Source organism: Phasianus colchicus, chromosome 14 (genome assembly GCF_987193195.1).
Source record: "Phasianus colchicus chromosome 14, bPhaCol1.hap1.1, whole genome shotgun sequence".
Classification (NCBI taxonomy): Eukaryota; Metazoa; Chordata; class Aves; order Galliformes; family Phasianidae; genus Phasianus; species Phasianus colchicus.
In genome coordinates this window covers 18,865,394-18,890,917 of record NC_143449.1, presented here as the reverse complement: position 1 = coordinate 18,890,917, position 25,524 = coordinate 18,865,394, and the positions used below count along the sequence as shown (strand labels likewise).

The window sequence follows — 25,524 nt, the reverse complement described above, 5'->3', positions numbered from 1 at the left end:
AATGGCAACCCTGGGTGGAGAGCAGGTTGGAATCACTGCAGAAGGACGATCGCCATAAAGGACAGAAATACCGACCTCAGTCTCCTGTTAAGTGAGAGGTAACATTATAAGGAGTTGCTGAGAGCTCTTGAAGTTCACAACAGCTGAAGACTTGTTAGACGTGTTTAATTAAACCAGTATCCCTAGAGAGAAAGCAAACACCCCGGACAGGTACAGCTGCTCGCTTCAATTCCACCAGCATCCGCTGTTGGCACAATGGCCACGTTTTGGCCAAATACTGCATGAAGCACAAAGGTTTTGTTTCATGGTTTATCCTATGCTTATCCGAGGGTATTCTGGCACTCTTTCAGCTTCAGCAGAACTACAGCAAGTCTAATGGCTCTGCCCGGGACTGGTCCCTCAATCCACAAAGGGTTTCAATGTGCTCATTCTGCATCACGGCGCAGCACACCCAGGCTCAAACCATCCGCACCTCTTCCCCTAAACAGAGGGATTTCAAATGCAGACATGTTGTTTAATCAGTCCCCACTGACAGCACTCACACCCACATAAGAATGGGTGCCAGGGGCTGCAAAACTGCTGCATTATACCCGAGCAATCAGGCTTGCCCTGAAAGCAGAAAAATGCCCGCAAGCCATAAAAGGCGAAAGCTGACTGCTGCTCACAAGTTGCCATTCGTTATAGGAAGGATGGGGGAAAGTTGGCAATACTTGAACCAGAAGGGGAAGGCACAGCCCATCCTGCTCCTCCGTGGGGCACCCAGCTGCCAGCCCAGCACACAGGCTGCTCACACTGGTGGGCTCTGCACCCCAACCTCCCCCAGCATCCACCCTTACGTTCACAGCGATGCACAGCAATGGCTGATGCCTTTGGCCTCCCTTTGCAATATACCCAGATCATCTCTCATCTCATCCAAAAAAAAAAAAAAAGAAGGAAAAATGAAGGAAAAATGAAGGAAAAATGCCCCTTTGACCACGAGGGGTAGGAAACATCTGCACCTTCAGCGTTTTCAGCTGAAATCCACGCTCGCCTTTTACGGTCTCTGCAGCACCGTGACCCCTCGGAGGATGAGGTTTGCAGGCTGCAGGGAGGCTGTTACATGAGATATTCAGGAAGTTATTTGAGTCGCCTGGATAAAAGCCTGTGGCAGCTGGGCGTGCTGCAGAAGCGAGACAGAGCCCACTGCATCAGCCACCAGCCCGAGGAATAACATTAGTTCCAGCCTCACAATGAGCTGTTTACTGGCCTTGGCTGCCTGTGGGAACGGCCAAGAAGAGCGGAGGAAAAGGACAGACAAACACAATGCGAGCGGGACGCGCTAGATGGGAGGCTGGGCTTTAAACTCGCCCTCAGGATTTCAACCCTATGGAACTGGAGAGGGCTGAAAGAGAAATAAAAGGGCACTGGCTGCTCTGCAGCACAAACAGGCCGAGACAAATCAGCCATCTGCTGCGCTGCTGCTGCCGCCTGGAGATCCCCGGTCCTGGCTGGAGGGCTGATACTGAAGGTAAGAGATAAAGCACAGCCTTAGGCGGTGGTTCTGCTGAAAGGCAGCTCTGGGGAGAGCTGAACGACAAGAAAGCGGTGCTTTCCCTGCAGAAAGCAGCGCTTGTAGCTGCGTCCTCGTGTTTTTGAGAGCCGACGGGTTTTCCAGCCAGAACGTGGGGCTCTGAGAGCAATCTGCTGGGGAACCACATCCCAGGGGGGCTCCGGGCAACCTTTTTGAGAAGTTTTCCCCGACAAAAAGCGAGCAGCAAACCAACAACAAGTCTTCCTAAATCCCTTTAGAAAGATTTTTCCTTTCCGGCTGAGGCTGCCTTGCAGCTTCCCGCTGCTTTCCCCACTCCCACCCCCTCCTCATCGGAAGCACCGAGGAGGTAAAGCCGCTCTCCGAGGCGCGACCCCCCCCCCCCCCCCCCCCGGCGCGGGGCCCTGCGGGCTGTGCCGGCCCCCCCTCCGGGCGATGCTCAGCGAGGGGCAGCCCGAGAGGGGCGCGGGGCGGGGCGGGCTGTGCCTGCCATACCGTGGCCCTGCCCAATGGAAAGCTTTTCCTATAGAGACCCCCGAGAGCTCCCGCTGCCCGCAGATCCCCGCGCAGACGTCGGGTCCGTTCTTCCCGAGACGCGATGGCCGCAGCCTCCAGCAGTTCTGTTTCCTCTCCGAACAAAGGGAGGCTGAGAGCTGCCGGGCGCTTCGGATTTTAATGATGAACAGCGAAGTTTTAGCGGCGAGAGCGCGCAGCCCTCCCGCGTGGGAATAGCAGGGCGCTGGCTGCAGCGCACGGAAAGGATCCATGGGGAACGGCAGCGAGGAACGGGTCCGAACCCGGTAAGTGCTCAGCACAGAGCCTTCCCATCCCCATCGCGTGTCAGCACCGAGAAACGATTGGGGCCTTTTCTGAACTCTGCCAGCTCAGACAAAGCCGGGCACGAAGCTCGCGGGCGGCGCTGAGCGGTGCGTTTCAATGCGGAATAGCCGAGTTTTGTCGGACGGATCTTCCTCCGAGAGCCGTGCTGTGATTTGAGTGGAAGAAATGAATGTTTGTGTCCGTTTCTGACTTGTTGGGAAGGAGTGGAGCAGCTCCGTGTCCCAACTGCTGCTGGGGAAGCTGTCCTCAATCACAACGTAATTGCCGTCGTGTCACTGCAGTTGACACGTTGAGGGTTTTTCCATCCCCCGGCGTTTGGTGCAGATTTGTGAATCTGCCGTTCCGAGGGTTTTGTTTCAATGCTTGAAGTCAGGGTTGTAAGAACACTTGAATATGAGCTGAAGAAAGGGCTGTGTATAAACGTGGCTTTCAGCTTGCAGTGATACACGTGCTGTGAGATCTGGTTCCTATAGGTTATATTAAAAAGTAGGAAATGAGTTGCATTTCTTATCCTGCAAAAGTGCAGCATTTTATTTCTCACTTTGGCTTCCATTTATGGCTCAAATTGACTCCTTTTAAACTCAGTGGCAAAATTCCACAGGAAAAAGAAATCGAGTACAGCTCTGAGCAGATAAAAATACCTCTGCCAGGAGCAAAGTGAATGCTCAACAGCAGACTTATAACAATCTAAAGATACAGCCGTTTAGAGTCAATAGGATTTACAGTACAAAGAAGAGTTTGCAAGGATTGTTTTGTTGCTTGTTTTAAATGAGAGCCCTTAATCTGTCTTTAAGAGGGGACAATTGTGTGCTGCAGCACTGCTCTCCTGTCTGAGCAGGATGGTAAAACCCACGCGATGGGAAGTGCAAAGTTCACATGTTGGTGATAAGGATATTCCCCCCCATAGCACTTTTTCATCTTCTTTCCCTTACTGAAAGCCAAAATAAAACAGGCAGGAAGCTAACCTTGCTATTTCAGGGGGTTCAAAGCCTATTCAATTCGAAAGACACTCCTGAAAACATGGCAGGGAGGAAGGGTGGGGGAAGCTGAGCTGCATTTCATTTTAATCCTTTGAGACTGAAAATGAGACTCCTGCCTGGCTGGGGTTAGGGCAGCTGATAGAAATCAGCCATTAGATTCTGGAGAGAGGAAGTTGCTCTCTCCAGCTTTCTTTAAGTTGTAGAATTGCTCTCTCCAGCTCCCCGAAAGGAGGTTGTGTCGAGGTGGGATCAGCCTCTGCTCCCAGGTAACAGCTATAGGACGAAAGGGAAAGGCCTCAAGTTGCAATGGGGAGCAGCAGGTTGGATGTTAGGAAGAAGTGCTTCTCAGAAAGAGTGGTGTTGCACTGGTACAGGCTGCCCAGGGAATGGTGGAGGCCCTAGAAGCATTTGAGGAAAGGGAAGGTGTAGCACTTAGGGACGTAGTTTAGTGAGCAGTATTGGTGATAAGGGGACAGTTGGAGTAGATGATATTAGAGGTCTTATCCAACCTTAAGAATTGTATGATTCTATGAGCTGTGCTGGGACACAAACAGAACCAATGCCTGAATGCTGTTATCCACTCACTTGCATTGCAAAGTGTTGCAGTGAGACAGAAAATGGAAAGCACTGTGCTTTCCATTAATACAGCAAGGCCCTGCAGCAGGGGAGGGTGCACTCCCTGCTGTAAGATGGTTATCCTCCTCCTGTCTGTGGCCTCACATGAGATCAGGAATTAAGGCAGTTTCAGCCAAAGCTTCATCCAGCTCCCAGGAAAAGGGAGCAGCAAAGGAGGGTACAATCATAGACCATCTCGAGTTGGAAGGGACTCATAAAGACCATGGAGTCCAACCCCATGGCTTTGGGTAGGAAAGGTGTAAGATTTCCTGAGTCAATGGACTAGGTTCTCAATGATCATATTCACTGTATGCTGGTATTTCTAATGCATCTGTGCAGGCTGCAACTAACCTTGGCTCAAGCCATATCTTTGGACCTGCATTCACTGCTGTCTGAGTGCTGCTGGCCACTTGTATATGGATAACTGCTCTCAGTCTCATGGCCCAGGGTCACAAGCAAGACACCAGTGAGCCACCCCATCCATGGGGCTGGGGGGGGTGAGAACAGCTCCTGGAGCTCACACCCAGCCCTCAGGAGGTCTCTCCAGGTCAAATGCATGCACAGACTCTGCTCCTTCCCACATTGCACCTCCTCCATAAATAAGGACCTGATTTAGTCTCAGGGAAGGGAAGCCTGCTGCCTTGTACAAAAGGCAAATTCTCTCCTTGAAAAGAGGATCTCTGTATTCCCAAGAACAGACAGTGGCTCTGCAAGGTTTCCTCTAATGCACCATCTTCTGAGCTCAGTCCCACAAGAGGTGGTAAAGATGCACGCAGCCTCAGAGCCAAATTAGCCTGAGTTGACCCTAGCAGCAAGGAAAGTTTCGGAATCATTTGTAGCAGTTTGGCTTGGTTCTGTAGAAAATCAGTCTCTTGATCTTAGCAAGTGAAATTGAGGGGCACTGACTGGTCCCTAAGCCTTGAGCAACAACATAGCAATGCAGCAGATTGCTTTCTCTGTGCATCTCACGCTTCCACATCATCTTATGCACCTATTTCTTTCTTTTTAGCTATCATCATTTAGGTATCACGTTTACTTTCACACACTGGTGCAGCGTGTTGCTCCATCACTCTGCACTGTGGCACGGCTGCACGCAGTGCTGCCTCACACTGCACACCAAGGGGTGCTGTGGGGATGTAGCTGCTGAGAAGGGCAGTCAGATTGATGGAGCAGATGAGGCTGCAGCCGCCCACACCCACCCCTGTCAGAACGGAGCCTCAAACCATCCTTCACACCCCAAATAATGCAATTAGAGAGAAAAAAGCCCTGCTTTGTGTACCCCATCCAGTACATGAATGCGGGGCACAAATCCTCACACTAGAGCAATGCACAGGTTGCCTCCTGCCCTGCTAATTCCCATGGATGCAGACCTACAAGGAAACCAGCTGCTCTTGCACTGAGGTTGAGCTTGCAAAAGCTGAAACAGGCATCTGTGCTGCGGTGCTGGCAGCTGGATGAGCCACGTTGATGCTAATGCATGCAAAGGAAAAAAAAAAAGAGCCCATGGTTTTTGGATAAACAGAGGTGAAAGTTCAACAGGGCTATGAGCAAAGGGACTGCAGAGGAAGCAGTGCAGAGCAAGACAGTGGGCATGGCATGGGGTGAAAGGAGGGCTTCATGCTGCAGGGCCAGGGAGGGCAGCTGGGAGCACTGCAAGTGGTGTCCAGAGGCAAAGAAAGGAAGCTGTGGGGCTGGGTGCTGACTGGAAGGCATTCTGGAAGTGTAGGCAAATAAACTGAGTCCTGTTGTTGGATTCCCGTGTGGTTCAGGGAAACAGGACTCTTCTTTTTTTTCCTTAACCACGCTTTGTAAATAAACAGGGCTGCATCAAAGGCACAGCCACCTCCAGCACCACCTTCTGCTCCTGAGTGAAAACAACCTGTGAATCTCCATGCATTGGCCCAGAGGGCAATGCAGCATCTCATCAAGATTTTCCTCATATCTAAGTCTCTTTACCACGCTCTCCATTGCACCTAGCAATTCTATTAAAGCGTGAGCCTCTTGCTAAGGGGAGATCAGGAGTCCAAAGAGCAGCATTCCTACAGCCCTCCATCATCAGACTGAGGTTTCCTTGCGAGCAAAACTGTTCCTCTTATAAGAGTAAAATAAGGCAGATTTTGCTGAGAAGCGTGGGGTGAATCCCACCATTTCTGGGCTGTGGGCCAGGCCCTCGGGAGGCCACAGCACTGCAAGGGTTAAACGGGTGATGTAAATGAAGACAGACATTCTCAGTGAAAACAAAAAGAGAGTCATGCCCCGAGGATCAGCGTCTGGATACGGGGTAAGGCAGTTCACCATGCTCTGCAGAAGGAAACATTTTAATTAGCTCAACACAAAACAGATACAGCACAGAGAAGTGACCACGAGCAGGAAATGCTTTGTAGGTCTCAAAGGACAGTGAGGAGACAACGGCGGTGCTGGGCAATTAAAAGAAGAGAAAAAAGGGGGGAAAAGGAGAGTGCCGTGGGGATGAGGTCCAATAGGATCCAGTTTCCACCTCCCAGCTCCATCTTTGGGAGGAGTAAAACTGGGGTCCTCCTGGGGAATGGGGAGGGCTGGGGCTGCCTGCTGGGGCTAGGAGGGAGCCACAGAAGTGGGAAACACCATGCTGGCACTGCCTGCCTTCTGCTGAAGGAGTGGGAAAGTGGATGGAGAAAGCCAGTGGACTGAAAGGGTCCCAGTGTGGGAGGTGTCACTGAGCCAACAGCAAGTGCTGGGAAAATGGGGGTAACGCTGCCATTGAAGACCCTGGCACTGTGAGTGTCAGAGCCATGAATAAGAGCCTTGCTGCCCACCTTCTGTGCTAATCATCAACATCATCCTCTTTTCACCCAGCACAACTGAGGCATTTGCTCTGATAGATTAACCCAGGGAAGAATGGCCCTTGGAAACTACAGAAGTGCTGCCATAGTTCACACTTCTGTCTATTCCAGATACATCCCTTCAGATTAGTCAAGGAAAGAAATGAAAGCACTTCTGCCTTCCTCACTTCATGCGGGCAGCAGAGCAGTGCTTACAGGCAGCTGCTGCCTCCCACTGCCAAACCCAACCTTCCTCCTGCTCCCACCTCAGCATGGGGTACATCAGACTGCCGGAGGTGCTGGGGAGGATGGAGAGTTCAAAGCAGCCCTGCAGGCTGCTCAGCTCAGAAACCAGCCCTGAACGTGGTGCCCCATCACAAAGCAGATGGTGCTGCAGTGGGGTCTGCCAATGGCACCTGTCACATCACAGCATGCCGTGAGCCCACACCAGGGGGAACAGGGGGATGGAGCCTCACAAAGACAGCAGATAGATTCCCCACAAAGTTCTCCTCACGTGCAAAACTAAACCAGCAAAGCTTCTGCTGAAAGGAGGCAGCATTGGGAAGCCAGGATCCTGCTGTGGTTACAGATATTGCGGGCAGCAGAGCAGTTTGAGCTCAGTGCAAGGCTGCACTGCTGCATTTCATTGCTGCTTTACTTGCTTTGAATTCACTTGTTGTAGTTTTCAGATTAATATTTGTATGCCTTCAGAGCTAACCATTTTGGTGGCATGATTGCCCAGTAGTGTTGCTATAGAATTATCACAAATGATGGCTTCTGCAGCTAGAAAATGGCTGTTTCTATCCATGTATTTCACACTTAGAGCAGTTGTGGTGTATCTCACCCCCCTACAGTACCTGTAACTGGACTGGAATAAGTCCTATGGCCTTGTGGCTGGGTGGACATTAGGACTGGATGGTGTTGGAGGTCACCAACCTCAGTGATTACACAGAATTATCCAAACCATCCCATGCAGTTATTGTGCCACCCGGATAATGGGGATGTAAATTCTCTGGTGAATGTGGTTCTTGTCAAGGGAACCACATAAAGCGTGTGCTGTGCCCAAGGGAAACATCTGTTTCCAAGGTGAGGGGCTGAGATGGTATCGAAACACAACAAGTGCTGCCATGATCTTGAGGGATTTCTGGACAAAACAAAAAGATGCTTCAGGTTTGAAACGTTTCCACTTACGGTGATGAAACGGCTCTGCAGTGCTCAGCTATGGATACAAGTGCACACGGGGTGCCCAGCATCCTCCATAAATCAGTGTTACCTCTGATATCTCCTATTAAAAACACAGAGGAGAAAACATGGAGATGAGAAAAGTCAGTCCCAAATTTCACACTGCCATTCTGCTGACCTCCATTTGACAGCAGCACGGAAATGAGATGAGCGTGAAAGGAGAAGGAACGGCCTTAGTGCTTGTTTACCTGGAGTTATTTTCTGTACAAAACAACAAACAAACCCAAAAGAACAAAAGCAATGGTTGCTCAGAATCCTGCTGATGCCTTGAAGACTTCTTGGGGTGCAAGGAGGAGGAAACAGAAGAACCCCAAACAGGATGGGATAGCTGTGTGCCAAGGGAAGGAAGGCACAGAAGGTCTCCTTTGTTTTTAGCATGCAAAAGACAGGGACTCTGCAGCAGAAGGCAGATGTGAGCAAACCCTGAGCCCCACTTTGTATGAGAATAAGGGGGCTACGTGAGGGACAGCTGCTGTGGGTTTGCTGTATCATCCCCTCTACAAGAGGAAATATTGATAACGTCCCCACGTGAGCCAGGCCGTGCATTCCGTGATGGTGCCACTCCTGACAGTTCGACACAACCTGTCCCTCACCCACAGAGCCCATTTTAGGCACAGCAATTAAAGCTTTGAGCTGATTGAACGACACACTGGAAGAGCCTTCATACCCCACTCAGCATTGAACACCACCAGTTCTCCCAGCAAAGCAGCAGCAGTGAACGTGCTGCACATGAAGAGCATCCTGTTGCTTTAATCCTTGGTGAAAAGGAAGCAGAGCGTCTTACATCCAGAAAACCAAACCTGTGGACTGATGCTGCAGAATTTAAAGCACGTGGCTCAGTCTGAAAGCAGCTTGTCAGCTTGTTTAAACCCCGCAGGGTTAGGTGGGTAAACAACACACGCTTACATTTCCAAGACCATAACCTGGCTGGACAATTGCTGGCAAGCAGTTCCCATACAGCAGAAAAGCTGTATTTGTCCCTGTGATCGTCTGTTGCAGAGCAAGGAAAAATAACCAGCTGATGGAGCTCCTTTTCTCCCGTGCTTTAAGCATCTGGGTCAGGCTGCTGGCAGGGACCACATAGCCAGCAGTGAAGGTAAGGATTTCAAAGCTGTCTTTTAAACCTGCTGCACCCAGCTGTGCTTTGAGGAGCAGCCAAAATCCCGCAGTGTGTGCACAGAATGCAAAGCAGGGCTTCCACCCAACCCCAGCACAGCCCTGTGGAGGCACCCAGCAAGCCTCAAACCTCACCCAGACCTGGAGCCCAACACATCTGGGTTCTGCACACAGCAGGAGAAAAGGTGCTGTGGAGGTTACACTTCAGTATAAGCCAAACTTGCTCCTGATGGAGATAACACACTGCCTCTTTCATTGCTGGACGAGTTATTTAACGCGTTAAGCTGAGGTTGGAGCTAAGAGGCACAAGTATTCCTGTCGGAGCTAATGTTTGCTCTTGAATACAGCTAAGCTCTTGCCAAGGGGCATTTCAACTGCTAGGTGAGACTCTGCTTGTTTAGATTACCATGCATTGAAAAAAAAAAGCGCACCTTTGAAACGTTACTGCCCTTTTCATAGCAATTTTAAGTGTTTGTTTTCTTAAGTCGTTTCACAATGATGTTCATTTAGCCATCAGTTAGGAAGAAAAACGCTGAGATGAGTGCAGAAGCCCATAGGGCCTCACATCACGCTGCTCCCCTGCACAGCCCGCTCCTGCTGTCAGTCCCCACTCGTGCATGAAGGAAAGCTTCACGGTGGGCTTTTAGCTCGTTTCATCTCATTTCTCATTGTCACACAATCAGCTGCCATCAGGTGAAGGCACATCTACCCCTGATTTGAGTGTCTGCTAAGGCAGGATATTGTTATCGCTGCAGATGGTAACACAGAACGCACACAAAAGGAGGGAAGATTTGCTGAGTTAGAAGCGTGTACCAATAATGCCATCTATGGAAACAACTGAGTTCAGGGAGCTCAAGGTTCGCACAGCAAACCCAGCAGGACAGCAGCACGGGGCAGCAGGCAAGAAACCTCCCCTGAAATAGTCCTAAGTCATTTTCTGGGACACCAAAAAGATTGAAGTCGCTCAAAGCCTTCCTGGCTTCACACCCCACTTGTCTGTGGGCAGGATGCTGCTCACAGCACACAGTGAGCCCCGTGCTGCCAGGCTGTGAGCACAGCCAGTCCGTGCTGCATCCCTCCACAGCTGGCAGTTCAGCAGCTGGCTCACTGACAGCACGCAGGAACTATTGTTAGTGTGAGTCTGGTAGGAAAAACATATGGAAAACATTTGATTTTGATCTGTTTGCATCTTCGATGGTCTCAATTCCATGCTTTCTCCCTTCGTTTGTTTGTTTGCACGTTGCCATTCCAACCTTTAACACCAGCCTGCTCAGTTATGTGTTTGCTGTTGTAACCACGTTATCAATCACTTTCTGGAACAGGTCCTACAGTTCACAATGGTTTCATCTCCAAGTTACTCAATAGCTGCAGTTACTAAGAGGTTTCCTAGATTACAAATTACAAAAGGCTGACAAACTGTTTTGGATTCAGTTTGCTGTGTTTAACAAGTCAAAGGTCCCCACCCTGGTTGCCCAGCTTCACATCACCAAGGCGTGCCCCCAGCCCAGCCCACAGCCCTTCTCATGCTGGTTAATGAGATTTCTCCATTGCTTCTGCTCACAGGCCTCAAACACTTGGCATAGTCACAGGAGGATAACATCAAGGTGGTTCAGGAAGCTCTTGTTTCCAACAAATAACACGCTTACTTCAACTCCACTCTTCCCCAGAGCTGACTAAATTGGGATACGGTCCTACAAGAGTGCAGCTCATGAGATTTCCCAAATTTCAGGTTCAGAAAGGTGACAAGGAAGAGAAATAAAATGAAGTTGTCAGCACAGCTTAGAGAGGAGTCCTTTTTGCAAAGCATTTTGTGCTTTAAAACAAAATCCCTTTAGTAAATCGTGTCATTTTTGCAGAAAAATTGCAGAATGGAAACCCCATCATTTTCCCAAGGAAAAGGCATCACTTTGGAAAGTGTTCTATGCAAAATTTTTCTAAGGACAACATTTCAGTTCTGCGCTTCAAAAAAACTGCACAAAAGGCTCCTACTTTCAGGTAGAAAAAAGGCAAAGGAGCACTTTGTCAGTACAAGTTCTCAATATTTTTTTCATTTAAAGGAGTTGCAAAACCATAGAAGCTTCATTCCTGCACAGCTCAGAGTAAGCACTAACATTTCCAGCTCCTTTTGCTCTTGTCACATGCTTAGGTGAGCAGTTGCCTGGGTGTAGAATCAAAGAGCAGCCTGAATATTGCAGCCCATGGCGTCTTCCCAAACACAGTGGGCCAAATCCATCTCAGATTTTAAGGGAAAGCCTTTCCAGGTGGAACATTGGAATTGGCTGTCACTCTCCTTCCAACAGGAGGACAGGGGAGCAAAGCAAAACCAAGTGCGGTAACTGCTGTGTCCAACTTTGCTAAGTTCCACTGACAGTGGAATTCATAACAATTTATAAAGACTGGCTGTAAACTAATTACTGGTCCTGTCTGAACGTTTGGAAAGGACACGCAGGGTGGTAATAGATGGCAAAACTGATGGCTTTTATTTCTCTTGTCTTTAGGATGAAAGGATGCACAATGAGGATGTGGTAGCAAGGATTCAAGCAACCTTCCTGGAATGCGTTTCGTCGGGAAGAAAAGAGATGACAGCCTGATTTTATGGATGGCACTGAAGTATAGACTTTGACACTCTTCGGAAGCACACCACAGACTTGGCATGGGAAACCACAGCAACAACCATACCTGTTTGACAGATGATTCCTTTAAGTACAACTTGTACGGAGCCGTGTACAGCGTGGTCTTCATCCTCGGTTTGATCACTAACTGCGCTTCCCTCTTTGTTTTCTGCTGCCGGATGAAGATGCGGAGCGAAACAGCCATCTTCATGACAAACCTGGCGGTTTCAGATCTGCTGTTTGTGTTCACTTTGCCTTTTAAAATTTTTTATAACTTCAACAGGCATTGGCCTTTTGGAGATAGCCTGTGCAAGATATCTGGGACAGCGTTTCTCACCAATATCTATGGGAGCATGCTGTTCCTCACCTGCATCAGCGTTGACCGTTTCCTTGCAATAGTCTACCCGTTCCGATCCCGTACCATTAGGACCAGAAGAAATTCTGCCATAGTCTGTGCTGGCGTTTGGATTCTGGTCCTCAGCGGTGGAATCTCAGCCTCCTTGTTCTCCACAACCAATGTTTCCAACACCAGCACCACCTGCTTTGAAGGCTTTTCCAAACGGATCTGGAAAACCTATTTGTCTAAGATCACTATATTTATTGAGGTGGTGGGGTTCATCATCCCTTTGCTACTCAACCTCACGTGCTCTTCCTTAGTGCTCAGGACTCTCCGGAAACCTGCCACCTTGTCTCAGATCGGGACAAACAAAGAGAAAGTATTGAAGATGATCATTGTGCACGTGGCCATTTTTGTTGTGTGCTTCGTGCCTTATAACTCCATTCTCTTCTTGTATGCTCTCGTGCGGTCCCAGGCGATAGCAAACTGCTCCTTGGAGAGGTTTGCACGGACAATGTACCCAATCACATTGTGCATTGCAACCATGAACTGCTGCTTTGACCCGTTCATCTATTACTTCACATCAGAATCCTTCCAGAAGTCTTTCAACATAAAGACCCAGATCAAAATGGACTCTCTTTTCAAGACTGAGACCCCTCTAACAAAGACTGCTCTACCAGCACAGCAGGATGAAATGAGTGACCAGGCCATTACAAACGGGGGAGATCCAACGTCTGAATCACACTTCTAGTGCCACGTTGACACGTGCCTTATCCCAAATTACCTTTTGATTAACGCCAGGTGTGAAACAGTTCTTTGAGAGCACACGGGTTCTCGCACACTGCTAATGAATAAAATCACTGGGGAATAACTGCACAGGTAGATAAGTTCCTATGGTGGGATGGTCCCACCAAACAGCTGAACACAAAATATAAAAATCCTGATGGCACTCTGTAGAGAGAATGGCTGAGGGACAACGTATGTACCAGCAAAGGAGGGAACAGAGCAGATTCCTTAATCAGAATATGCAGAACGTGCCAACGTTTGGCATTCCTTCTCCCCAGTGGTTGACATGGGACCAGTTGGGAAATATCAAGTTTAATTTTTCTTAGAGATATCTGCCAGTATTTCACGCCTTCTGGAAACGCATCATCGTATGTTAACTCAGTAACTTCACACAATATGTATGTTTGCTTAAAAAGGTATAATAAAAGCTTTGGGCTTTTCCTTATTTCACTGCAAGAGTATATGCATCCCAGCTTTACTAGATACAGCCACGTTAAGTTCACTGTATGGAAAGGTTTGGAGCATACATAATTCTTTTGAAAGTAGGTAGATCAGTTGCTTGATGATGTAAAAAAAAGCTAAAAGGTAATTAATGATGCAGTTTCAAAGTAAGTTTCATTCTGTAAGACTAAACTGTCTCTTAATTTTTTTTTTTTAATTTTTAACTCTCCCTAGAGATGTCACTTAGGAGCACATCACTGCTCTGTTGCACCTGGGCTTTTGTGTCCCAGGAGATTATGGGACTATTTATGGTAGGTAGCTAAAGGAAAGGGCCTGGAACCCCACAGCTCTCACCAACCCAAGCCTCTCCAATGGGACAATGTGAGGCTGAAGAACCCCAGAGTGCTGCCCTGACAAAAGAGCATTCGGATACAGACAATTGGTGTCAGAGCATCCAATTAACAGAAGACATCCAATTAAGAGAAATCTTGTCGGTAACTGCCTGCTGGATTTTTGCTATACACTCAACTAATTAAACTAAAAGGTCTCAAAGTAACTCCAGAAGAAGTTAAATGAGTTAGCCACATTCTTTTCCTCATTACCACAATGTTGCCTTGTTTTGCAATTAATTTATTACATATCCTGCGTTTCCTTTTATAGAAATAGATTATATAAATACATGTGGAATATTAACTACCTGTATATGTTGTTGTTTTACGAGATGATTCATTTCTCCAGCTGTTGTTTCAAGCTATCCTGACCTAAATAGGCCAATTCATCCGTAAGCATAAGACGCCTAAACGAGAAAACCACCCAAACGTTAAGTATGAAGTATTACCTCTTAGATCTGTAAAGCCTACATTTCCACAGTATAGCATCAAGCTACTTCTCAGGATACAAAGGGAAAAACAAAGGCAAAACAGTAAATGAACGGGTGTTTTCTGCGTAGCCATTTATCTTCACTCTGGTCAAAGCTGATGAGACACTGAGCTACAGCAGCATTATGACAGCAGTCTGTTTTCTGACACATTAAAAGAAAAAATGTTTTGCTTTGACAGGAATATTAATTTAGCAATGCATTGACTTTAAATGAAAAATATCCCATTGCTCACCAAGGCCAAGATGGACCCTAGAGGTCACTGCTCCAGCACTCACAGGACTGTCACTTACCTACTGCTCCTTACAGAAGGGTAAGACCCCAATGTCTGACTTGAACATTAGCTTTGTTCTCACCTTCCTCCTCCTAGAGATCAGTGTTCCTCTCTAACCCCACAAACATGCCCCTGTCATCCAGCACATCTTGTGCCAAGAGAGCTGCCACGCTCCTTCCTCTCCATCCCTTCCCATGCAGTCTGTAGCGTTCATTTAAACCCTTTAAGAATTGTATTTCCTTTGGCTGAGGAACCTGTTTCAGCACTTGCCATGAAATGCAGCTATTTCAGAAAAGATGCTGCCATAATTTGAGTCTGAAATGCCAAGTGAGACAAGAGGCTCCCATGGAAGCACAGTTGTCCAGCACAGCTCACAGTGCTGCCGGGGGACGGAAGGGGCTGAGAAGGGTGACAGCTGGGACACATCCCTGCACACTGCCCTGCCATTTACCACCAGTTGGAAGTGGAGCTCGGTGAGAGGAGTGCTCTATTCATAGGGACAGAAGAGAAAGAGTACAAGCAGAAAGAACCACTAAAAAGCTGAGGGTATGGTACTGAAGGTGCATTTCACTCTGTTGATGGGTAAAACACATGGCACATAAACAAATGTTTGTCTCTGATGCAAAAAAACAACCTTTTCTTCTTTTTTACATAGACTGAAGCTGGGTTCCACGCTAACTTGCTCTCGGTGGGCACCCTTTATTTGTTAGCTTGCAAACCTTCACAGCCTGCAAGGAAGATGCAGAAAGCTGGGATTCTCCTACTGCTCAGGGGCCGGGGGCTTTGTGGCAGGACCTGCTCTCACCCATCACTCCAGGCCAAACAGGGGCAGAATGGGACTGACAGCAAACATCACTTGTGGGAATCCTGGAGCAGCTTCTGCTCTGCTGCCTTCCTCCAGCAAAATCCAGGGGAAAAAAACATCCAGCCCAGAAACCACTGTCTCGCCTTCTTAAGGAAACATTAAAAGAGAGGGGGGAAGAACTGTGTGTGACTGGACAACCTCCAGGCTGTGCATACATAGCTTAACTGTAACCCGAGCATAATGGGTGTCTTTTTCTAAGGGAAACCAGTGCCAATGCTTACAAATCCCTGTTTGCAGTTTTATGGGGCGAGAGCTGCGGTCAATATTCTCACATAAAACGTAACACTGTCATCATGTGCCAAAACGCTAACTGAAAAGATTCATTATTTTGTAATTTAATGCCTTATAAATTATATGGAGATCAGATGTTGACTGACACTCACATCTGGTAGGACAGTTCTTGACTAATTTTTTTCTAGATCAGGTATACCGAGCAAATGCTCTGTGTTTTGTGTATAAATAACCAATTAGGCATTCAGAGAGAAAAAAGTCACTTCTCAGAGGCTGGTAAAGCCAGGCTGGAAGGAATGATGGTGGTAAATGAAAAGTGGATTCACAGTTTTTCTGGCTAACACGCGGTGTTCTTTCTGCTGCCTAACAAAAGGCTGTTGTCAGCGAGCAGCACGCAGCAGAAGTGCGAGTTCCAAAGCAAAAATCAAATTAATGAGAAATTAGTGCCTTATCTAGTTGGAGCGGGGAGACAGGATGCAGCAGCCCTCTCAGATGCTGAACATACAGCATTGGCCAAGGGTTCCACCACTGCCTGCCAGCTCGGTTTTCCTGTCCCTCCACCTTCCTCATGCGATTTGTTTGCTGCAAGCTCACCAGATTGCTCTGCTCTGCTGGGGAGTGAAGCCCCGAAAAGCAATTTCTGCCCAAACTCATCTCTGCATATGTACATCTGTGCACCATGATGTGCTGGTTTGAGTTTTCATGGTGGTTGTCATGGCATAAGGAAGAAGGGCTTTGTATGACAGCCACCATGAAGCTCTCTGCCCATGGTAGGACCTCCTCGTAACACAACAGGCTCTGCATCAGATAAAAGGTGCCCAGTGTTCGTGTGACAGCATAAATCCTTTCAGCTTTGTAGTGTGAATTACTCAGGCTCAAATCTATGAAATGCAAAGGCAAGAATGCACACAAGTCACACAGAGGTTGTGCACTGGCTGCTTGTGCAAGTGAAAAGGATGAGAAATCTCCGCTCCTCAGCAAAGAAAGCTGTTCCTCCTCAGTGTCCATCACAGCCCTGCTGTGTGGGTTCTGCCTCTGGGTCCTTCCACACCCCCAGGGCTTTATGAAGCTGAACCCACGATGCTGCAGGGGGCACATTGGGTCTCACCTCTCTGCACACACCACTCACGCCTTCCCTCTGACCAAAAGCAGGTAAAGGAGCGAGGGACCTTTCACCCTGATGGGACTGCACAACACCTTTGGCAATCTCCTTGAAGGCTGCTGTCCCTGCTCAACCCCCAGCGCTGCTCCGTGTCTCTCAGCAGGAGGATTTGCTGTAAAACAGGCAGGAAATGACCGTCTTGGAAACACTGTCTCAGAACACGGAACAGCAACAAACAACACTGCTGTGAAAGAGCACTTACACAGAGCTCTGTTTGGAGAGAAAAACACTCAGGAGGAGCACGGTACTGGAGAGGAGTGTTTCCACAACACGCCACAGAGATGCTCAAACCATCAGCGCTGCAGACTGCAAAGCCCAAGCAAACAGGGAGAGCCGTGGGGAGCTGCACAGGGGCAGCCGTCCTGCTGGCACAGTGCTGTCCCTCCCCAGCATACAGTGACCCCAAGGCTTCCCTGCAGCCCACAGGGCAGGCTGCAAACTGTCTTTGGGGTGTGATTTAAGGGCAGCAAACACAACAGCCCTTGTTGCTGTAAGCAGATTATGCTGCTTGGCATTAAGGGGCGCAGCTATGCTGTGCAAGATTACAAGTCCCAACCCTATTTCTCCCCATCTAATGCTGATGTTGGCTTTGAGTGCTGACCTCAGGCTCACCTGTGAGCCCCATCTGGGTGCAAGTGGTGCACTGGGTCTCTGGCACAGCTCCAAATTCCACAAGGTGTTGCACTGCAGAGGTGTCACATTTGGAAAGTTAACCTTATGACAGACTCAACAACGCATGCAAACCAGAGCCTCAGAAGTGAGAAAGATCTGTGCAGAACATTTACTTCTCACAACCAAACGATCGCCTCCAGATACAGATCCCTGCTGCTGGAATCTTCGTGCTTGCTCTGCAAACATCCATGTGTGTCAGTAAGGGCTGCTCCTGCCCCTCCCTGTTGCTTTTGCTGGGGGTGTGATGTGCAGTGAGCTTGCACTGATAGAAGCAAAGCTGCCATGCAGAGCCAAAGCAGAGCCTTGTGCTGGGCAGGCTGCTGCACCCTGCAGGTCAGCAGAAAGAGAGACAGACAGCAGGCAACTTCTCTTAAGCTCATCATTAAACACAGTGGTTTTGCTCTCATTTGACAACGAGGAAAAGGATCACACAACTCCTGTTTTTCTACAGAAAATGTTGTTTCTTTTAAAAATAACAACACTGCTGGCTGCCCTCAATCGTTACATTGCACCTCTCCCAGGCTCTCAAACACTGGGACAAGGAGGGAGTCAGGCAGTGTCCTTAGGGTTGCTGTGTGCAGCAAGTCCCAATACTTGTCCCAAGTATTTCACTAGCAGGTACCTAAGAAAGCCCCATGCTGACTGCTCTCTGCCTGCTGGATTTACCCAAGGTAAATACTGTACAGAAATGAACAACATGCATGTTCTGCACTGCTTGCTCTTGTAGAAATGTGTGTGTATAGCAAAGCAGGAAAGTCTTATCTGGAAAAACAGTACGTGTGAGTTTGCGTTTATTCCCAGCTTCTATAAATACACATCAGCTGGCATAATGCTTAAACTGAAGGTTTTCTGCAGAGCTCCTGGGAAAGTGACTGCATCCATCACACGTGGAGAATTCCCTGAAACCACACCATGGGAAGATGCTTTTTCTTCTGGTTGTGCACCCACAGCTTCTGAGATACTGCATCCCCCAGAAGCAAACAACTGCCTTCCTCGCTGCAGAGCCCAACTCGTGCTCTGTTATTTCACTTTGCTATCTCAACCTGTTTGGTTTTGCACTTCAGCTCTTGTACTATCAAAGCACCTTCTGCTTATTCAGCACTGTGTCCTTGGGAAAGAAATAAGCAGTGTTGTTAAAAGCATCCTTTAAAGTTATCAGTGGGCCTGCAGCTAGGAGGGACAGTTATCACTTTATCCTTGTCAGCCACAGCAGGACATCTCGAGTACAGTTACAAGGCCAAAGAAAAAAGGGATCTGGATAAGCAGTGTCAGGATGCATCTACAATTGCCTGAGTTCAGGAGGAGTCCTTGAATGTGTGAGACTGCCATGGCCATGAGCCAGACCTGGATGCAAAAATCACAGGGCTGGGCATTTAGTCTATGTAAGGCTTTTCAATCATAAGTGGATTTACCCAGCAGAGCCTCAGATTTGGTGTGATCCAACCCTGTAGTGACAGGCTGGAGGATGTGCTGCTACACTGAAACTCACCACGAGCAAATTCCCTGAAGGGTAAAACAAACGAAACAGAAAACTCATCTAGTTACCCAAATACAGCCCCAGGAGAGACACTTCAGTTCCCGATTCACCAACACTTAAACCAAGATAACCCTGTGATAAGCAGGAGTGTTGTGCTGCAAGCTGACTACATCCGCTTCTTATTGTACCAGGTGCAATTCAACTAACAGCAATGGTCTGCAGGGCGATGCATCCCTGCACAGCTCCACTGCTGCTCTGCAAAGCAAAGACCACCCCACACTGCTTCAGAGCACAGAGACATGCCCAGAAGTTTGCTCATCCCTGGGGGATGTGGCCTGAGAGCTGCTCTCCATGCATGTCAGCTGGGATCTGATTTCACACGAGGTTTCAAAGGACTATGAAGGCAGAAAGGCGAGAAGCAAACACAGTAAGACGTTCAAGGTCATTAGTTATATGCACTTGTGTATCTCATAATTAATTCAGTGATTTCTAGGAGTTGCTTACACTACAGAGGAAGGTTAGGATTTGGGAGGAACGGGGCTGGAGGAGCAGAGAAAGGTTGTGCTCTGAAATCAGGACTGCACCTCCCCAAGCAGCACACAGATCTGAGCCTTCCTCAGGATTTACATCCACTGGCCAAGCGTGGGGTGGGGGGCAGCCAGCCCCACCTGAGCTCAGAGCAGCACTGTGCTCCAACCCCCATAAATCCCAGCTCTCAGCAGGGGCTGCTGGCCCAGGCTCAGCACTGAGCTAACGCAGCCCCTTGTTTCCTCCTGTCCTTGGCTCACACCTGGGCAGCCCTGAGAGCCAACAGCTCAGCCCAGGTCCACCCACAAAGCACCAGACCTCCACACATCAGGTGCTTTGCAAACAGTTCTGCAGCCCGATGGGGTTTTTGGTTTTCTTTGATTGCAAACAGGGGTTTTTAACCAGAGCAAGCTGGAAAGGAGTTTTCCAAACAAGATGCAATCGTGCATCTTGGGCTGCGGGAGGGAAGAAAATCATTGCCTGTTGCCAAAGCCATTGCAGTGAGTCACAGCCCTGCAGGACCAGAGCCATCCGACAACAATAGCGATCCGGCAGTTCGCATCTGTGAGTTAAACAAGCTCACGAGCCCTAAAAATAAACCTGCTAAGCTGCTGAAGTCGTATTTTCCTACCAAATTTCCTGCTGAGCTGTTCCAACCATCATTCGACCGCATACTGCCTCATTGATAGACCTTTGTGGTTTATTGCAGGCAAGGAGATTTAATTAGCGAGCGAGGAAGCAAGGAATTCCTGTTGGTGTTTTTGCGAGGGGGAGCTGGAGGGAAGGACAAATGAGACAAATTATGAACGGTGTGAGTGTTTTCCTGGCATCAGAGCCACCTCGGGATAAATGTGATCCTATGAAACACACCTCCTTCCTCTGTGGGTCTCCTTTCCTTCCCTTCATACAGCGTGGTTTAAATAAAGAAACATCTGCAGAAACTCTGCAGCAGATGAGCCCTAATCAGGTGAAGATAAACACACATGTAGGGTGCATGGAGAGGTGTAGGACAGCAAGGGCTTTGTGAGCAGGGGGTCCCAGGCTGCAGAATAGAGCTGGCAGGGGTTTCACAGAGCTGAATGTCTGTTCCCAATGGGGAAGCATGCTGCAGCACAGACACAGCCCAGGGAGTGCCATGGGAAAGTACACACTGAATATCACAGCACAAAAAGGAATATACAGACGTCTGAGAAAAAAGGAAATGCTATGAGAATCTAGGCAGCAGATGTATGGGATGAGTTGCTGATAATGCGAGGATATTTGTGGTGTGAGCAGTTTACAGCAAGAGCCAGAATTACCCTTTGGTTCCACAGAATGACTTTTTTTTATGCGTGGGAGATTTCAGAAGCAGACCCTGTCTGTGTCTTCCTGTCTGTGCGTAGGGACAATCCAAGGTAAGACAGTCACAGCCCCAACCAGGGCTTTGTTTGGGAAATGAGCTATCAGGGTCCCCTTCCCAGGAGGTGCTCTCTGGATGCCTCCTGGAGCAGGAGAACTCAACCTCTGCTAATGCCAGTAGAAGACCCAGTCTCTGTGCAACCACAACGATTCACATTGTGCTGCTTTGCTCTGCCACCATTCAAAGCAGTCTCTATCTGTTAGCAGCACTACAGCAGCGTCAGTGCCTCAAACAGGAAATCTGCATCACAGGGCTCTGTGAGCAGCAGCCACTGCTGTCAGTGCTGCTCCTTCCCCTGCTCTTCTGCTGGATGTCCCACCTGGAGGGGATGAATTACAGATTTAAAGCAGCTCCTCATAAAAACCGCTCCGTCCCACTGCTCCAGGAGGGAAATTTCATCTGCTGAAGCTGAGCAGACAGTTGCAGCTGGAGAGGGGTGAGACCAATGCCTTGCACAGGATATATTTTTACTGGCTTGGTCTCCCTTGGCTGCTACAGCAAGAAACCTGAGGGCTCTGGGCAAGGATCAGGCATCAAGTTTACTTCCTTTTCTTGCAGAGTTTAAAGCAAAAGAGCATATTTCACTCTGCCCTCTCATGAAAACATACTAAGCACATATAAATATATTCATTTTGCCATAGCTATGCATGACTGCGGTGGATAAAGACCAGAGACAGGGTCTGGTGTCTGTCTATCATTGACATTACACTGGATGGCTTCAAATACAGAGTTCCAGAGATAGGTTGGAGAACTCTTGCAGGAAGAATGTAACCAGCTAATTGCTAACGTGCTTGGCTGAGGGCTGGGAGGGAACTCCAGAGCCTGAGCAGAGCTGATGAAAGCTGCACCTCTCAGCTGTGTAACACCACACCAGAGCCATGGGGTGCTTATCAGATCCAGGCAGGTTGTGCAGCCCAAGGTCACAGCTAACCTTGCACAGAGCAACACAGTTCAGCTGCAAGCTCACACCATGCCAAGAGCCTTCCTGCTCCAGCTATTTCACAGTGCTAAGGAAAACAGTGCCTTAGAATCACAGAACCCCCAAAGTTGGAAGAGAACTCCAAGGTCATCCAGTCCAACCATCGACCTGTCACCAGTATTTCCCATTAAACCATGTCTCTTAGTGCCACATCTACATGTTTCTTGGTCCCTCCAGGGGCAGTGACTCCACCATCTCCCTGGGAGCTCATTCCAGCACCTGACCACTCTTTTTGGAAAGTTTGAATTTCATCTCCATCTCCCCAGCCCATACTGCAGTGGTGAAGCCACAGCATTTCACACAACAGCTCCAGATCTCAAGTGGTCACAGACTGCCAGGTTGCCACTTCTCAGGGACAAATACACTGGTAGTCAGCTTGTTTCTGACTGCTGCTACTCTTCACATTTTCATGCGAACATGAAAAATGAGGAAGGAAGCTTCATCTGCACAGAGAAAACATTTCAGCTATGGGAACACAGGATAAATGAAAATGCAAAGGGATGCAGATAATCCAGGGGTTGAATTACTGAGTTAACCAGCAAGCTCCAGTCACATTTTGGAGACCATCCTAGAAAAGGCCATTTATTCCCAGCACCATAGCAACAGAGCATTGGTTCATGTTGTAGTTTTGTGCCTCGAGCAGGAAATCAGGGGAGGAATTCTGATTATAAGAGAGCACTGCTGAAGATGTGTCTTTGGATAAAAAGCCTTTTCTGCAGGGGGGGGTATAGGGTGGAGAAGACAAGCCAGCTCCCTTTGTTTCTCAACTCATAGTCAAGCCCTAATCCCATACATAGAGCCTGGCAAAGTTGGATTTCCATAGCAACTCTCTCAGGACAGCAGAGAAAGCTGGCAAAGGGGGAAAGGTCATGATTTAAATACCTTCTTGCTACTACAAGAAACTGGATGCCAAACACGCAGAATCAACTGCATGTTTAAGATGGATCTATTTACAAAAAAAAAAAACAACTCCTCCAGTGTGAAACCCATCCTTTTAGGATATGCACCTTCTTGGCTTCACACAGCATCCTACACACTTTACCTTGCTTCTGAATGACCACAGCCACCCCACTGCTTGCTTTTGCTCAGATCGAGCTGTGCTGCAGACAGGACTGAAGCTGACTCAAACACAAACCTTAACAGCCCTGTGTCCCAAAGCCAAAGGGAAAAATCACCTTTGGAGAGCTCTGCTGAGCTGTCCTGGAGCTATCACAGACCTTGGAAGAATGGAGCCCTAGTTCAGAAGCCAAGTTGAGATGCCTGTTCCATATGCACACAATTTATAAATCAAAATTGAAACTGTTTTGCATAGGGTGTTTTTTCCAACCAACCATGGAGATAACAGCTTTTCCTTTAAGAAGCAATAAAAGCCCCCCAGATGCTGCTTTGAGCACTCAAACAACAACAAAAACCAACACAACAACAACAACAAGGCATCGAGTCTCAAGTTTGCACACCTGCATTCGGACACACGAAGCAGCAAACCACCACCTGCCCTTAGCACAGGGCTTCACACACAAGCACTGCTGCAGCTGAGTGCTGACAACACCATTTTATTCCCCCTTCTGATGGCCAACACCTCCATCTAGCAGCAGGAAGGAGGCAGCCAGACATTTGCTGTGAGTGCCCAGGTGTGCTGGGTTTTTTACTTCGGATGCCCAGTCATCCCATTGCAAACGTGAGATGTCAGCAAAACAACAAATTTGATTCCAGTGCCAGATCCCTAAGGCAACAACAGTGCTATTACTCCAAAATATAAAGAATTTAGACAGTGTCACTGCTTGTCTGTGGCCTTTGAAGCTCTGGTGCTCATTTCAAGTGAGAGCTGAGGTTAGGGTAAGTGTCCTCCAGCATCCCTCTCCCAGTTCTCTGAGGCATCAATACAATAGCTCATTAGACAATGTGACAAACAATAATGCAGACTATTCCAGCTCAAAAGACAATAGGACATCTTTTCCTTCCAGCCTTTGTGAACATTAGAAGCATATGTCTGAAAGTGGCATCTCCACAGCCAGCAGCTGTCTCCTTACCTCCACTCCACAGGCACGATGCTCAGTGCTATGGGATGTGGTCACTGAATGATGCCATACGAGGTCTGCAGACCAGCACGACTCCTTGCACACATTACAGGACTGATGAGATGAGGCCAGGGAGGAGAGTCATCACAACACTTCTCTGCCCACTGTCTGTTGGAGGACCCTGGAAAAGAACAGGATCGTTAGCAGCCAGCATCTGGGTACGTGTTGCTTTGCAGGCACAGAGATGTCAGCTGCTCCTGGGCCCTGCTTACAGTCCTATTCCATCTTTGGAGATTAATTTAGTCCTGGAAATCAAACCAGATTCTGCCTGACAAATCATGCTCCCAAAACGCATCTCCTCAAGTTACCTCTTAGCCACCTAATTTGATTTTACCCAGTTAAATGCATTACCCTGCATTAAGGAATCAGAACTAAGCCTGACTGCTAACACAGGCTGGACAGATGTCTTGAACGCTCCCATCAAATTAAAAGGGAGAAAGAGAGCTTGAAGTCTTCCTATGTCCCCAAAGAAATAGAGGTTAGAAGAAATAACAGAAGGGGAGAACAGGAGAAAGATGTGAAAGTGCCAGGTGAGCTCAGGCAAAGGAGGAGTGGTAGAGCAGAAATAAACCTGTCAAAGCACAAGGCAAGGAGAGCACTAGCTGGAGAGAAAAGATAATGGGGCAGAAGAGGGAAGTGGTGTAGAACAGACAGGAAGGAAAAATCTGGAACTTAAAGGCATGAACTCAGAAGAAAGGTTAAACCATAGTGAGTCACTTGTTTGCATCCCTCAGCCATCACATGCTGAAGCTCTCCTACAGGGCAGACACTTCTGAGTCCAGTTTTTCCTTGTGAGACCCCACATGCAATGATGTAACGTGGCCCAAGAGAGCAGACCATTGCCACTCCATCACTACTTGCACATGCACAGTAATTCCTAAAGAAGCACCTCCCAGCAGGAATTCACCAGGTTGTTATTCTACTGCAAGCTCATTACAACACTAATTCCAATTATTCTCTCCCATCAAGGAGACATGAAACTTTCCATTTTATAGGGTGGGAGCATCAACTCTACGTGAATTCCCAGAACATGCACACTCCCCATCTCCTTTCCTGCTCATCCCATTGCAAGGGCAATACAGCAATACACCCTGCAGGAAACATCTGGGAATTACTTCTAGTTCTGCACTTACTGCCCTTTGGAATAGGGCTTCTCCAGTTAACCACTATGAGGCTGAAAGCACTTTGCTAAGACCTGTTCACAACATTTCTGGGTCTTCAGCTGCCTCTCCCAAATGAAGAGCAAAACATGAACAATTTCCTATTCTTTTGTTCCTGCAAACATCTCTCAGAACCTTTATTTTGTAAGGTAATCATTGTAAAAGCCTGACCATTGAGCGTGGTAAAAGATGCTCCTGGGTTTATTGGGACCCATTTACAAGGAGAGCATTCCCCAGTGACAAATGATTGCATCCACATAGCCAGTTCTTCTCTGCTGCCTAGAGAAGCAGGGCTGCATTCTGCCCTTGTATCATACAGAGAAACTGCCCAAGGTAATGGTCAAGCTCATGGCAACAGATTGACAACAAAACCAGAAGCCCAGCTGTGAGGGCTGGACCCAAAACTGCTAATTGACATCGGAATCCTGGTCCTGCTGAGAGCAGCAGCAGAGGGCAGCCATGGGACACGGAAGGAAGATGCAATCAGAAGCAAAAAAAAAAAAAAAATATGCGGGACTGAGGGT

General features: G+C 48.2%; 1 protein-coding gene and 1 long non-coding RNA gene across 7 annotated transcripts in view; one reads left to right on the top strand and one right to left on the bottom strand.

Moving 5' to 3' along the window:
* The window catches only part of LOC116229514 (uncharacterized), a 61,710-nt gene that overhangs the window by 18,108 nt on the left and 18,078 nt on the right, over nt 1–25,524 (bottom strand). For 4 of the 5 annotated variants that reach the window (XR_016471174.1, XR_016471172.1, XR_016471173.1 and 1 more), the window contains 2 exons: nt 23,793–23,961; nt 7,956–8,049 (listed from right to left, as the gene is read on the bottom strand). This is a non-coding gene — a long non-coding RNA (uncharacterized LOC116229514). Of the gene's footprint in view, nt 1–2,322; nt 2,836–7,955; nt 8,050–23,792; nt 23,962–25,524 lie in introns of those variants that run through there. The other variant, XR_016471175.1, reaches the window with a different exon arrangement.
* Nucleotides 1,089–13,996, top strand: LPAR4 (lysophosphatidic acid receptor 4). 2 transcript variants are annotated; one of them, XM_031594019.2, is made up of 2 exons: nt 1,089–1,507; nt 11,621–13,996. In XM_031594019.2, exon 2 carries the CDS (start codon nt 11,776–11,778, stop codon nt 12,820–12,822), a length of 1,047 nt encoding a protein of 348 aa, XP_031449879.2. In that variant the 5' UTR covers nt 1,089–1,507; nt 11,621–11,775; the 3' UTR covers nt 12,823–13,996. The 2 variants fall into 2 exon arrangements, with proteins under 2 accessions (XP_031449879.2, XP_031449880.2); XM_031594020.2 differs by lacking the exon at nt 1,089–1,507 and adding an exon at nt 2,191–2,328.